The 13,586-nt window shown below is 37.5% G+C and overlaps 1 protein-coding gene across 2 annotated transcripts in view; it reads left to right on the top strand.

Annotated features, from left to right (window-relative positions):
* Window positions 1-13,586, top strand: part of NT5C2 (5'-nucleotidase, cytosolic II) — an 89,431-nt gene that overhangs the window by 7,585 nt on the left and 68,260 nt on the right. For both annotated transcript variants that reach the window (XM_040623911.1, XM_040623912.1), the window contains exon 2: window positions 6,915-7,039. In XM_040623911.1, the coding sequence (XP_040479845.1) occupies window positions 6,939-7,039 (101 nt within the window). In that variant the 5' untranslated portion in view covers window positions 6,915-6,938. The remainder of the gene's footprint in view (window positions 1-6,914; window positions 7,040-13,586) is intronic.

Consider the following 13,586-nt stretch of genomic DNA (forward strand, 5'->3'; position numbering starts at 1 on the left):
GGGGGGGGGGGGCTACTGTTCTACATGGTGCAGAGGCTGCAAATGTTAAACAATGTAAGCTCTAGCATTATAAGTAATTTATTAAGCACTGTGTATCAGCCATTGTTCTTAGCACCTTGCACTTAACTAATGTATTGAATCTTTGTTCCAACTCTGACCATTTTGGAGTGAAAGAAACTGAAGCAAGTGTGTAATTTGCTCAGTCATAGAGATAATTAGTTGGAGGCAGGTTTTGAACCCAGGAAGTGTGACTCTAGAATCTACGCTCTTCATCACAAGTATAATTCTATGACCTTAGTCAAATTATTGAACTTCAGTATGCTGTTTTCTTCTTTGTATGACAACTCACATGGTTGTGAGAAGTCAGATAAAATATGTATAGTGCTTAAAATAATAAATGAAAAAGGTGAACACTTAGTAAATGTTAGCTGTTAAATTAGTGTTATTAGGGCATTGAACTTACACATATGTCTGAATTTTTACCGAATAAGTAGACTAATCCATAAATGTGAATTTATAAACCAAAAAGTGGAAATACTGTGGTGAATATTTCTGACTTTCTGATTTTTATTATTATTTTTTATTTTGTGAGAGGAAAGATAATAGGTAAAGCAAAGTTGAATAGTACACCAGGAACTCATCAGTAAAATAATTAGTTCATTTTGAAATCAGACAGATTTTTTTTTACCTCCTTTTTTAAAGAATATGCAAGAATCATTACTGAAGGTGCAAAGTATTTTATATTGGCTGAATGTAAAAACTGTTAGGCTTCGTTACCTTTATGCTTTTGAAAGACCGTAGTTAATTATAGTAATATACCGAAGAAATAGATGGCATACTACATATCCTCAAGCCCATTCATTTAAAATGTTTTCTTTACATGCTTGTTCTTTGTGTCAATGACCACGTTATTGTTGAAGGTCTTGTATTACTTAAAACATTCAGTTAGAAGCAACCTTCATATGCTGATATAGAGCAGATATATAGCATTCTGTGTGATAGGGCTGAGGTAACAGAATTCTAGGAGTAGCAGCAGTAGAATGTTGAGGAGAACTAACAAAATTCAGGTCTTTTTTGTATGTTTAGGAACTTTAGGGACATATGAAATAAAATTGTATTTTCCAATTAGTTTCAGACTAGAGATTAGAGCATGTTATTGCTTGAAGAAAAACAAATTGTCAAGGCAACAGGTACTGCATTTCTCACTTGACAAGATCTCTTCTCAGTTTTGTTATTTTCCATCAGAGAACAAGGAACCTTTTGTTCCAAGGCCTGATGTCGAAATGTTAGCAAAATATTACGTTAATCAAGCCAAGAATCTTGTGTTTCTGAACCAAAAGTAAGATTTCACAAAGACTCATTTAGAGCATTAAAAGGAACTTGTGCAATATTCTTGAATTTTCAGGCTTACAAGAATTAGCTTCTAAAAAGCAAAGACCTCCAAGTGTAGAGGTTTAGGAGTTCCGTTTGTTTCTGCCTGTCTGTACCAAGTCTGCTGTTAAAGGAGCTGGGGTTACAGCAGCAAACAAAACAAGTCTCGCCCTTATGGAGCTTACATTTTAGAGAAAGGGTCTGACTCTAACTGTCAAAATATATCATGTCTGGAAGAGTTAATGTGCAAAAAAAAGAAAAACAGGGATGCCTGGGTGGCTCAGTTGGTTAAAGCGTCTGCCTTCGGCTCAGGTCATGATCCCAGGGTCCTGGGATTGAGTCCTGTGTCAGGCTCCTTTCTCAGCAGGGAGCCTGTTTCTCCCTCTGCCTGCCAATCCCCCTGCTTGTGTGCGCTCTCCCTCTCTGTCAAATAAATAAAATCTTAAAAAAAAAAAAAAAAGCAGGTTAAGAGGATAGCAAATAGTATGCATGAGTTTATTAGTTGGAATTTGTTAGCTGTATCACTTGGTGTGCAAAGTATGAATGCTGGCCTTTTACAGGAATGTATAGTGCAACTGAGGGCAAATGATAGAACTGAATGAAACTAATGGAATAAAAAATGACCAAAAAACTGTCATGAACTATTCAAAAGGCAAGAGGGTAATGAAACATTTAACACTGTTTACATAACAGTTTTAAAGAGTCTCCCTCTTGGGGAAAAATTGACTACTACATCTTAAAATGCTTTATGTGATTATTTTCTTCTATGTATTACTTTTATGATTAGAAGGAACAAAAGCTACAAAGATACTTTCAGAGCTATAGTTTGTTACAAAGCGCTGTCCTTTGAATTGGAGATGACACTGTTGTCGGGAAGGAGGAATTTTCTCTGCCCTTCAAAGTCCTAGCTGGACTAAGAATCAAATTGACATGAGACAGATTAGCAGGAGAAAATCAAATTTAATAGCATACATAGGAGGAATCTGCAGAGATATGGAAATTCCAGAGACAGGCAACATGATTCTTGTGTGAGCTGAGGAAAAGGGGTAAGGGCCTGAGGATACAAAGGGCAGAAAGACCATTAGCAGGAAGATGAGAGGAAATGGTTGGAAAACAAAGATTGCCTTATGTATATAAGTGTCTTAGGTAGGGGAATCTCTGTTAATAGCTCTCTTCTTGGTACAAGCAGGCAGTTGAGGGGGAGGTAAAGAGCTTTTCCTGAATCTGCTGGGTTTTGACTGCTTTTAACTCAAAACAGTGTTCATACCAAAGTGGCCCATCTTGGGGCAGCCAGCCCTTGGCCCCTTGTATTATTAACAATAGATACTATGATTTAGATTTTCAGCAGTATTGTTACAGGAATTAATCTAAACCTGGATCTGACTTCCCTTGTTTTCTAGGGAATGTATTTGTAAGTTTGTTTGTGGTTATGTTACAAAGGGGACCCTAAGCCACACATACTGTTAAAAATAACTGACCACTATATTTTCTTGGTTTTACTTGCTCATTGGTCAAGGAATAGGGTTATCAAGGGCTATGTGTAAAATGTTCTCACTTATCAAACAGATACCTCTTCCTTACTGTCTGCATCAGCTGGTAAAGGTGACTGTACATATGTGCATTTTCCTTTTGGGAGAAATGGTCCACAGCTCTAACTGGTAAGGCTTATTGTATAGTCCATACTGTCAGTATTCTTTTGGTTCAACATACCTGATAGTTCATATATAACCTGTGTTAATTATATGGATTGTACATTTAAAGCTGCTACCGAGTTGTTAGAACGCAAGAGTGAAAACAAGGTCATATGAATTATTTTGTAAGTTTCCTTTGTATCATAACAAAGGAAATTTTTTTTAAAGATTATTTGAGAGCGAGCTAGAGAGTGCTCTTAAGCGGGAGGAGGGGCAGTGGGAGAGGGAGAAGCAGACTCCCGCTGAGCAGGGAGCCCCATGTGGGGCTCCATCCCAGGACCTTGGGATTATGACCAGAGCCAAAGGCAGACACTTAACCGACTGAGCTACCCAGGTACCCCACAAAGGAAATTTTATTTATTTTATTAAAAAAAATTTTTTTAGGATTTTTTTTTTTTTTTTTTTTTTGAGAGATTGGGAGATAGCGAGATTCCAATGAGAAGCAGACTCCTTACGGAGCAGGTCCCTGGGATCATGAGCCGAAGGCAAACACTTAACCCGACTGAACCACCCAGGCACCTGGAAATGTTTTTAAAAAGTCAACTATAATAAAGTAATTTTATTACTTTACACACATGTGCACACACATACACAAACATAATGTGTCTACTTAGTTCAGTACCAGACCCTACAAATGGAAGATGTAGCTTTAACTCTTCTTTTTCTGTAAACTAGTTTAATATGTGTAATATGCAACGAAGGTTGTATTTATGAGGATTAAAATAAATTTCACACTGGTGAGAAGATTTGAAGAAACCAGTCAAAATTATCCTTTTCATTCAAGTTTCAGGGCAGTGTTCTTAGAATGGTTGATTATAAAACTTAACGATGTCAAGTTTTCTATTTCAAACAATAAATTCCGGTGAAGTTTAGTAAAACACTGAGAGTTCATATTTACATACTATTATCATTACCCCATTATCTATATTGACATACTCTGTTGAAAAATGAGTATTTGATTCAATATACAGTATAAAACACTTTGCCAGATAGACTTGTGCTACATAATGTGTTTAAGTGCTATTCCCTTTTTTGTTGTTAAAGATTGTATTTATTTGAGAGAGAGTGCACGCGGCGCGGGAGCTCGCCCCGGGGCAGGGGTGGGGCGGGGGACAAAGGAGGGGGAGAAGCATACTCCCGGCTGAGCAGGGAGCCCAAAGCCGGGCTTGATCCCAGGACTCTGGGATCATGACCTGAGCTGAAGGCACATGATTAACTGACTGAACCACCCAGGTGCCCCTTAAGCGCTGCTCCTTTCCAAGTGAATTACTGATGTGACCTGAAACGTTTAAAATGGTTTTGCTAACCAGGTTTATCCTGCAGTTTCAGTTATTCTTTGCTTCCTGTTTTTAGCAGTTGCCTGGAGCTGTTGGGGCAGCTCGTTTCCCTTTTTGAGGTGGGGGGAGGGTGACATTAGTGGTGAAAGGAACCGAGTATGTTTTGCCTATGAAATATTTTTTAAGTGTGAAATTACAGTTTTTCAAATGCTTGAACGCTCATTTCACTTGTAACTTTTCAGGCTGTATATTTTATGTTGAAACAAAGAATTTTCTAACTGTACCATATTGTTTGAAAGGAGTTAAAATTGAGTTTTTATTCAGTATTAGTCATTGCTGTACCTTACTGAAAGAAACTCCTCTTAAGCTTGACACTTAAACAGATGACAAATGAAATATTTACCTACTTAATAGAAATCTGTCTCTTCTTTTGGCCAGATGATAAAGCATCTTCAATTTTTTTTTTTTTTTAAGATTTTATTTATTTATTCATAAGAGACAGAGAGAGAGAGAGGCAGAGGGAGAAGCTCCCCAAGGAGCAGGGAGCCCGATGTGGGACTCGATCCCAGGATCCTGTGATCACGACCCAAGCCAAAGCGAGATGCTCAAGCAACTGAGCCACCCAGGCGCCCATCTTCATCTTTACTTTTAATATTACTATGAAAAATAGTTAAACATTAGATTAATCCTGTGGATAGAGTTCAAAAGTCTGTCATACAGGGTTAAAATGTGTTAGATAAGATCATAGTAAAATTGTCATACGAGGAATTGTTTGAAGATGATGATTTAAGAAAATCTTACCCCTTACCTTCACATAACTATATAGACTTCATGGCACATTTTATCCCATGTTAGTGGTAATCATTTATGTTTACATTTTAGTTTGATTTTTTTTTTTTTTAAGATTTTATTTGTTAGAGAGGGTGCATGTACAAGCAGGGGGAGGAGCAGACGGAGAGGGAGAAGCAGACTCCCTTTTGAGCAGGTAAGCCCAACATGGGGCTCCATCCCAGGACCCTGAGATCATGACCTGAGCTGAAGGTAGAGGCTTAACAGACTGAGCCACCCAGACGCCCCTAAAGTTTTATGGTGTCTTTGCTGAGAGTGTGCAACTTGAATTTTCAAAATAAAATATATTTTGTGTAGTCCATGAATGACCCAAGAAAGTGCTTTGAATTTTTCCTACAAATAATTTGTAAGAAGTAATAAAAAGTAATAAAAAAGTTAAAATACATGGGGGAAATCTTTCTTAGGGTAATTACTACCTCTAATTTTTAAGGAAAGAAAAAGTCTGACTTTCAAAAAAGTTTCACTGAGGTATAAATACATACGATAAACTACACAAATTTAGAGTGTACAATAAGTTTTGACATGTACACACTTGTGAAACAATCACCATAATTAAGATAATGAACATATCCCTCCCAAAAGTTTCCTGGGTCCCTCTTTGCCTTACTGCTTCCCCCTCCGCAACCACCGATCTTATTTCTGTCACTATAGGTTAGTTTGCACTAATAGAATTTTATGTAAACAGGATTATATAGTATGCAATCTTGTATGCTTTCACTCAGCATAATTTTGAGATTTATTCGTGTTATGAGTAGTTCATTCCTTTTTATTGCAAAGAAGTATTCCATTGTATGGACGTACTACAGTTTATCCATTCACCTGTTCATAGACATTTGGGTTGTTTTTAGTTTATGGCTGTCACAAACAAAGCTGCTACGAATATTTGTGTATGTCTTTACGTGAATATATGCTCCCATTTCTCTTGGATAATTACTTAGGAGTAGAATGGTTGGGATATAAAGTTAGATATATGTTTAACTTTTAAAGAAATAGTAAACTTTTCCAAAGTGCTTGTACCATTTTTATAGTCTTCCCAATGGTGTATTAGAGGTCTCATTGCTCTATTTCCTCACCAAGTTTGTCATGGTCAGTCTTCTTAAAATTAAACATTCTAACAGGCATGTAGTGGAATCTTTTTTTTTTTTTTAAGATTTTATTTATATATTTGACAGAGCACAAGTAGGGGAGCAGCAGGCAGAGGGAGAAGCAGACTCCCTGTTGAGCAGGGAGCCCGAAGTGGGGCTCCAGATACCAGGACCATGGGATCATGACCTGAACCAAAGGCAGACACTTAACAACTGAGTCACCCAGGCACCCCCATGTAGTAGAATCTTATTGTCGTGGTAATTTGCATTTCCGGATGATAAATGATGTTGAGCATCATTTCATGTACTTATTTGCCCTCTGTGTATCTTTATTGATGAAACATTAGATCTTTTGTGCGCGCATGCGTGTGTGTTTGTGTTTGAGAGAATGTGCAAGTGTGAGGGAGTGGGTACTGAGGTAGGAGAGAGAGAATCTGAAGCAGGCTCCTCGCTCAGCACAGAGCCTGATGCCGGGCTCGATTTCATAACCCTGAAATCATGACCTGAGCTGAAATCAAGAGTCAGACGCTTAACCAACTGAGCCACCCTGGCGCCCCTAGAGTTTCTAATTAAAAAAAAAAAATCATAACAGTAAATAGATACCAATATTAAGCCACTAAATTACTGATTTTCTTTTCTAGAATTCATCATACAATTGAAATAAAATGACAACCTCCTGGAGTGATCGGTTACAGAATGCAGCGGATATGCCTGCTAACATGGATAAACATGCCCTGAAAAAGTATCGGCGAGAAGCCTATCATCGGTAAGTATTTTGTCTATTTAATCCTCAAAACATCTCTATAAAGTGGGCACATATTATCTTTATTTTACAGATGATGAAATTAATTGACATTTGCCACAAACTGATTATAGTTTTGTTTTTAAGATTTTATTTATTTATTTGACAGAGAAAGAGCACAAGCAGGGGGAGATTTATTTATTTTTAAAGATTTTATTTATTTATTCGGCAAAGATAGAGACAGCCAGCGAGAGAGGGAACACAAGCAGGGGGAGTGGGAGAGGAAGAAGCAGGCTCATAGCGGAAGAGCCTGATGTGGGACTCGATCCCGGAACGTGAAGGCAGACGCTTAACCGCTGTGCCACCCAGGCGCCCCCGCCACTGCATTTTAAAAGGAAATTTCTTGTTTCTTACATCTACGAATAAAAGTCCTTAACTGAAGAAAGTCTTAGATGCTAGAAAATTGTACCTTAGTTAATAAGAATTAAATTTTTTTTTAAGAATGAACTCTAAATTGACATTTGCCACAAACTGATTATAGTTTTGTTTTTAAGATTTTATTTATTTATTTGACAGAGAAAGAGCACAAGCAGGGGGAGCTGCAGAGGGAGAGGGAGAAACAGAGTCCCTACTGAGCAGGGAGCCTGACTTGGGGGCTTGGTACCAGGACCCTGGGATCGTGACCTGAGCCGAAGGCAGACACTTAACTGACTGAGTGACCCAGGCACCCCCCGATTATAGGTTTTAAATTGATTTTTTAAATTGTGTCTACTGGCTACTTTATTATATTGAATGTGGGTAACTCTAGGTATTAGCAATATTGTCTTGTATTAAGATTTTAACATTTTCTCTGAATCATTTTTCCTTAAAAGTTGAAAATGTAGGGCAGCTGGGTGGCTCAGTCAGTTAAGCACCCAACTCTTGGTTTTGGCTCAAGTCATGATCTCATGGATGGTGAGATCAAGCCCCATGTTGGGCTCCACGCTCAGCAGGGAGTCTGCTTAAAGATTCTCTCCTTCTGCCCCTCCCCCTGCTCACACTCACTCTCAAATAAATAAATCTTTAAAAAGTTTAAAATATAAATATTTTAAATTTATCACTTTTTTAGAAGATTTTATTTTATTTATTTTTTTTTAAAGATTTTATTTATTTATTCGACAGAGATAGAGACAGCCAGCGAGAGAGGGAACACAAGCAGGGGGAGTGGGAGAGGAAGAAGCAGGCTCCTAGTGGAGGAGCCTGATGTGGGGCTCGATCCCATAACGCCGGGATCACGCCCTGAGCTGAAGGCAGACGCTTAACCGCTGCGCCACCCAGGCGCCCCAAGATTTTATTTTTTTGAGAGAGTGAGCACAAGAGGAGGGAGTATCACAGGGAGAAGCAGACTCCCTGCTGAGCAGGGAGCCAGATGCGGGACTCGATTCTGGGACTCCCTGATCATGATCTGAGCCAAAGGCAGTCTCTTAACCAGCTGAGCCACCCAGGTGCCCCTATTTGTCACTTCTTAGACCCTGGGATCACGACCTGAACCAAAGGCATGTGCCCAACTGACTGAGCCATGAGGCGCCCTTATTTGTCACTTTTTTTTTTTTTAAAGATTTTATTTATTTATTTGACAGAGAGAGAGACAGCCAGCAAGAGAGGGAACACAAGCATGGGGAGTGGGAGAGGAAGAAGCAGGCTCCCAGCAGAGCAGGGAGCCTGATGTGGGGCTCGATCCCAGAACCCGGTGATCACACCCTGGGCTGAAGGCAGACGCTTAACGACTGAGCCACCCAGCCGCCCCTATTTGTCACTCTTTAAAAAAGGTTTATTTGTTCATTTTTTAGAGAGAAGAGAGTGTGAGCTGTGGGGGAGGGGCAGAGAAAGAGGGGAAGCAGACTCCCTGATGAGCATCTTAAGGCAGGTGCTTAACCGACTGAGCCACTCAGGTGCCCCTTATTTGTCACTTTTAATAGATTGAATTAAATGGCTGTTTCTGCCTAATGTTTAGTAGCTAAGATATGTGGAAGTAGGTACTGCATTTAGAAATCACTTGTTTTTAGACAGAAATTAGAGGTTTACACTTTCCATAAATTAATAGGATGGGAAGTCCTGGGCCCTATTAGAACTATCTCTACCTGCCATGATGGGAAAGCAAGGCGTATGTAGAACTGCTGGTGTACTGGTAGTGCTAAAAAGTTGCATGGAAACTCCAGGAACCTACAGCAACTCATAATTACTCATTTGTTTCTAAGCTAGAGGAAAGAGGAAATATTGGGTGATTTATACTTATCCAATTGTTTGCTTGTCCTTACGCTACATACATTTGGCTATGATGTAACGTATTTATCAGTGGAAACAAGGGCTAGAATTATGCAATGAGGAGAGGTCATCTAGTACACATCAAGTGTCCTAATTGTATTTAATATGTCATAGCCTGAGTGCTTCTGACTCATTTAGAATGGTATTTCCTGGAAGATTTTAGACTGGCTCTGCACCCTACATTTTTCATATGGTAGAGTGCAGTCTGAAATAATAGAAATAGTAGGAAAAACACCTTCAAGGATTTAAATTTTTAGATCATTTAAAACTTTTTTTTCCTTTTTTCTTGTTGTGGTAAAGTATACATAACATAAATTTGCCACCATTTAAGTGTATATTGAGTGGTATTAAGTATATTCACACTGTTGTGCAGCCATCACCAGTATCCATCCCCATAACTTCATTTTGTACAATTGATACTGTATCTATTAAACAGTAAGTCCCCGTTCTCCCCTCCCCCAGCCCCTGGCAACCAACCACCATGATACTGTTTGTCTTTATAATTTTGAGTACTCTAAGTACTTCATATAAGTGGAATCATGCAGTATTTGTCTTTTTGTGACAGACTTATATCAGCATAATGTTCTCAAGGTTCATCCATGTTGTAGCATATTGCAGAATTTCCTTTTAAGGTAAAATTTGGGTTCTTGAATTATTGCAGGTATTTGCTTTTGTTAATTAAAAAATTTTAATAGAAACCATTTAAAAGGAATTTTTTTTTTTTTTTTAAAGATTTTATTTATTTATTTGACAGAGACAGAGACAGCCAGAGAGAGAGGGAACACAAGCAGGGGGAGTGGGAGAGGAAGAAGCAGGCTCATAGCAGAGGAGCCTGATGTGGGGCTCGATCCCAGAACGCTGGGATCACGCCCTGAGCCGAAGGCAGACGCTTAACCGCTGTGCCACCCAGGCGCCCCAGAAACCATTTAAAAGGAATTTATCTTGGTTTTATAGTTAAGTCAATTTGTAGAATATTCTGTTTCTGGGTTTTTTTTATTACAGACATTTATTGGAGTTGGTAATTTATCATTGGTTAAATCAGGCAGACTGATGATCATTTATCATAAACTACATTGTATGTGATGCTTTAGAATTCCCTTTTTAGAAGAAGCTAAATATTTTTAGTTAAGTAAATAAATATCTAACTTCCGGCTTTTTTCTTGCTAATATTAGTCTTTTAAAAATGATGGTCATGAGTCATTATTAAGAAACTGGTCTTCAGAAGGTATGACTGTTGATCTTCTTCCATTTCCTTATTATGGTTGTTGAGTCTTCTAGGCTGAGGATAATCATCAGGCCAAACCCTTCATTTGAATAGTTTTGCTTTATGGTCAGAAGATAGGCTGAGCTGCTCATATGTTGCAGTGGCTTCAAGGAGGCAGGTTAGACAATTATCTCTTAAATAGTTTTTTGTTTAACACTTAGACTCTGACAGTGATCAAAATAGATCAGAATTTGTATCTACCATATCCAACAATGGAACAATTAGATTTTTCATCGGCTCTCCACATTTGTGCCCAGGATGCTGAAGTCAGGTATTTGTTATTTTCCTTTAAAATTTTGATGATTATAGTATAGAAGAATTTCTGTAAGTGAATTGGTTCTTTCTTTATGAATGCAGCTTATTAATCCAGCAGTGGTTTTTATCATGTTGAACTGAAATTTGGTAAGTAATTGGGCTTGTGAATTTTTGGTTAAGCAGTCTTTTGCCTTATTTTAAAAGACATTGCAATCACTTTGTCTTTAAAGTTCTTTATATGTTTACCCCCCCAAAATTTTTAATTGAAATCTACACTTCCAAAGCCATACCGGTGGTTATATAAACTTGCTGAATAATAGTTTCTTCTCTAATCAAAGCTTTAAATTATACTATATGTTTACAAAATAAAAAGGAATTTGTGTCATGTATAAAATTATTTTGTAGTACCTGTTGCTTGGCACACTGATAGAATTAGAAGTGGTTATGATTTTTTTTTTTAAACTTCAAATAAAAAACAGGTATTAGGTTTTATACAGAGAGAGACTGCCAGGTTGATAAATTTTAATTTCTTTCTCACTTAACCACTTAATGGATATCACATGAATGTCATTCGGCTTTTCAGTTGTGTCATTAATTAAGCTGAATTAACCTGTCATTTTAGTTTGGGTTCTAATATTCAAATGGATAAGTTAAGATTTCAGTAGCCATCTTATGAATTCAAAATCGCATGGAAAATATAGGTCCTTGGGAATGTCAAGGAGCTGTGTTGCTTAAATAATGTACAGATGGCATATATCTTGTCAGGATAAGAAAAGTGAGGTAGAGTTATCAGAACTGTGTTAAACTTTTTTTGCTATTATATCATTCTAATGTTTTGATTAATATTTCACATTCCTAAGGAATGACAAATGAAGATTCAGGGGCTGGTAAGGGTCTTTTTTAGCCTATTTATTTTGCCTAGAACATTGGATCTATAGAATACTATTCAACAATAAAAAGGATTGAACTATCGATACACGCAACTTTGCTATATCAAGAAAATTATGCTTAGTTAAGTAAAGCCAATCTCAAAAGGTTACCTAATATATGATTCCATCTCTATAACATTCTTGAAATGAGAAAATTCTGGAGATTGAGAGCAGAGTAATGGTGGCAAGAATTTAAGGATTGGGGTGGGTGGAGGGTGGTGGGCATAGCTATAAAACAATGGCACAAGGAATCCTTGTGATTCGAACTGTTTTGTGTCTTAACTCTGGTGATGATTACACAACGGCTACACACACATGAGTGCATGTAAAACTGGTGAATCTGAATAAAGTTGCTGAACTGTATTAATGTCATTTCCCTGGTTGTGATATTATACTATATTTATGCAGGATATTTTCATTGGGGGAAACTAGGTGAACGGTAAGGGGGGATCTTTCTGTATTATTTCTTACTACAGCATATGAATCTGTAATTATTTCAGTATAAAAAGTTTAAAAATTCAGTGACATGCCTTTTTTTTTTTTTTTTTTTACATCATAGGTATTCCTTGTGTCTTCTAGGTATAAGTACTTTTCATAATGCCTGATGATACTACTTTATTGAATATAAATTCTCTGAACTTTATTGTTCAGAAGAAGATACTGGATCCTAAAACATTCTCAGTTTGTTTCTCTGCCACCATTCCCTGTATGCTTCTTCCGAAAGCCTGCCTTAAAGTAAAATAGAAAAGGGGTGGTGGTGACAAGGGAGAGAGAGAGGAGATCGCAGATCTTTGATTTAATGAAATCCTATAATAAGAAACTCAGTTTGAGGAAATGTTACTCATATTTAAATAGCATATTTCACCTTCAAAGACTCTTGTGTATAGCTTCTTTTATTCAAAGTAATGTCTGAGAGATAGAGTAATCCATATTTTTGTGTATATCAGTAATTTCTTTTTTATTACTATGTGTCATTCCATGGTATCAGCATACCACAATTTAGTCATCTATTTTCTGTTTATGAACCTTTGGGCTTTTTTTTCAGTTTTTAGCTATTAAGTATAAGGCTGCTACAGACTGAGAAAATATTTGTAAGTCACCCGTCTGATAAAAGATTTGTATATAGAATGTATAAAGAAGTTTAAAATTCAGCCCAAGGAAGAAATGGGCAAAAGACAGATTCTTCACTACAGAGAGTATATGGATGGCATAAAAACACATGGGTAACATCAGTAGCCATTAGAGAAATGCATTACAACTCCAGCGTATATGCCTATTACAGTGGTTAAAATAAAACAATACTTGATATTATCAAGGATATAGAGCAACTAGAACTCTCATACATTGCTCGTAGAAGGACAAAATGGTATAGCCATTCTGCAAAACAGGTTGGTAGTTTATTATGAAGTCAGAGACACTTAGCATATGACCCAGAAATCTTACTCCTCGATGTTTGCCCTAGAGAAATGAAAACTTAAGTTCACACAAAAAACTACATGAATAATGTTTATAGTATCTCTATTTATAATTGCCTCAAACTAGAAACAACCCAAATATCCTTCAATGGGTGAATATATAATTAAAATGCAGTATATCTACAGTGAAATGTAACTCAGGAAAAAGGAACAGACTATTGATGACACATCAACTTGGATGACTCTCAAGGACATAATGCTGAGTCTAAGAAGCCAGTGTTGGGACACCTGGGCGGCTCAGTCGGTTAAGCATCTGCCTTTGGCCCAGGTCATGATCCCAGGGTCCTGGGATCAACTCCCATACTGGGCTCCTTGCTCAGTGCGGAGCCTGTTTCTCCCTCTCC

This window comes from Ursus maritimus, unplaced genomic scaffold, assembly GCF_017311325.1.
Source record: "Ursus maritimus isolate PB19 unplaced genomic scaffold, ASM1731132v1 scaffold_7, whole genome shotgun sequence".
In the NCBI taxonomy this organism is placed as follows: Eukaryota; Metazoa; Chordata; class Mammalia; order Carnivora; family Ursidae; genus Ursus; species Ursus maritimus.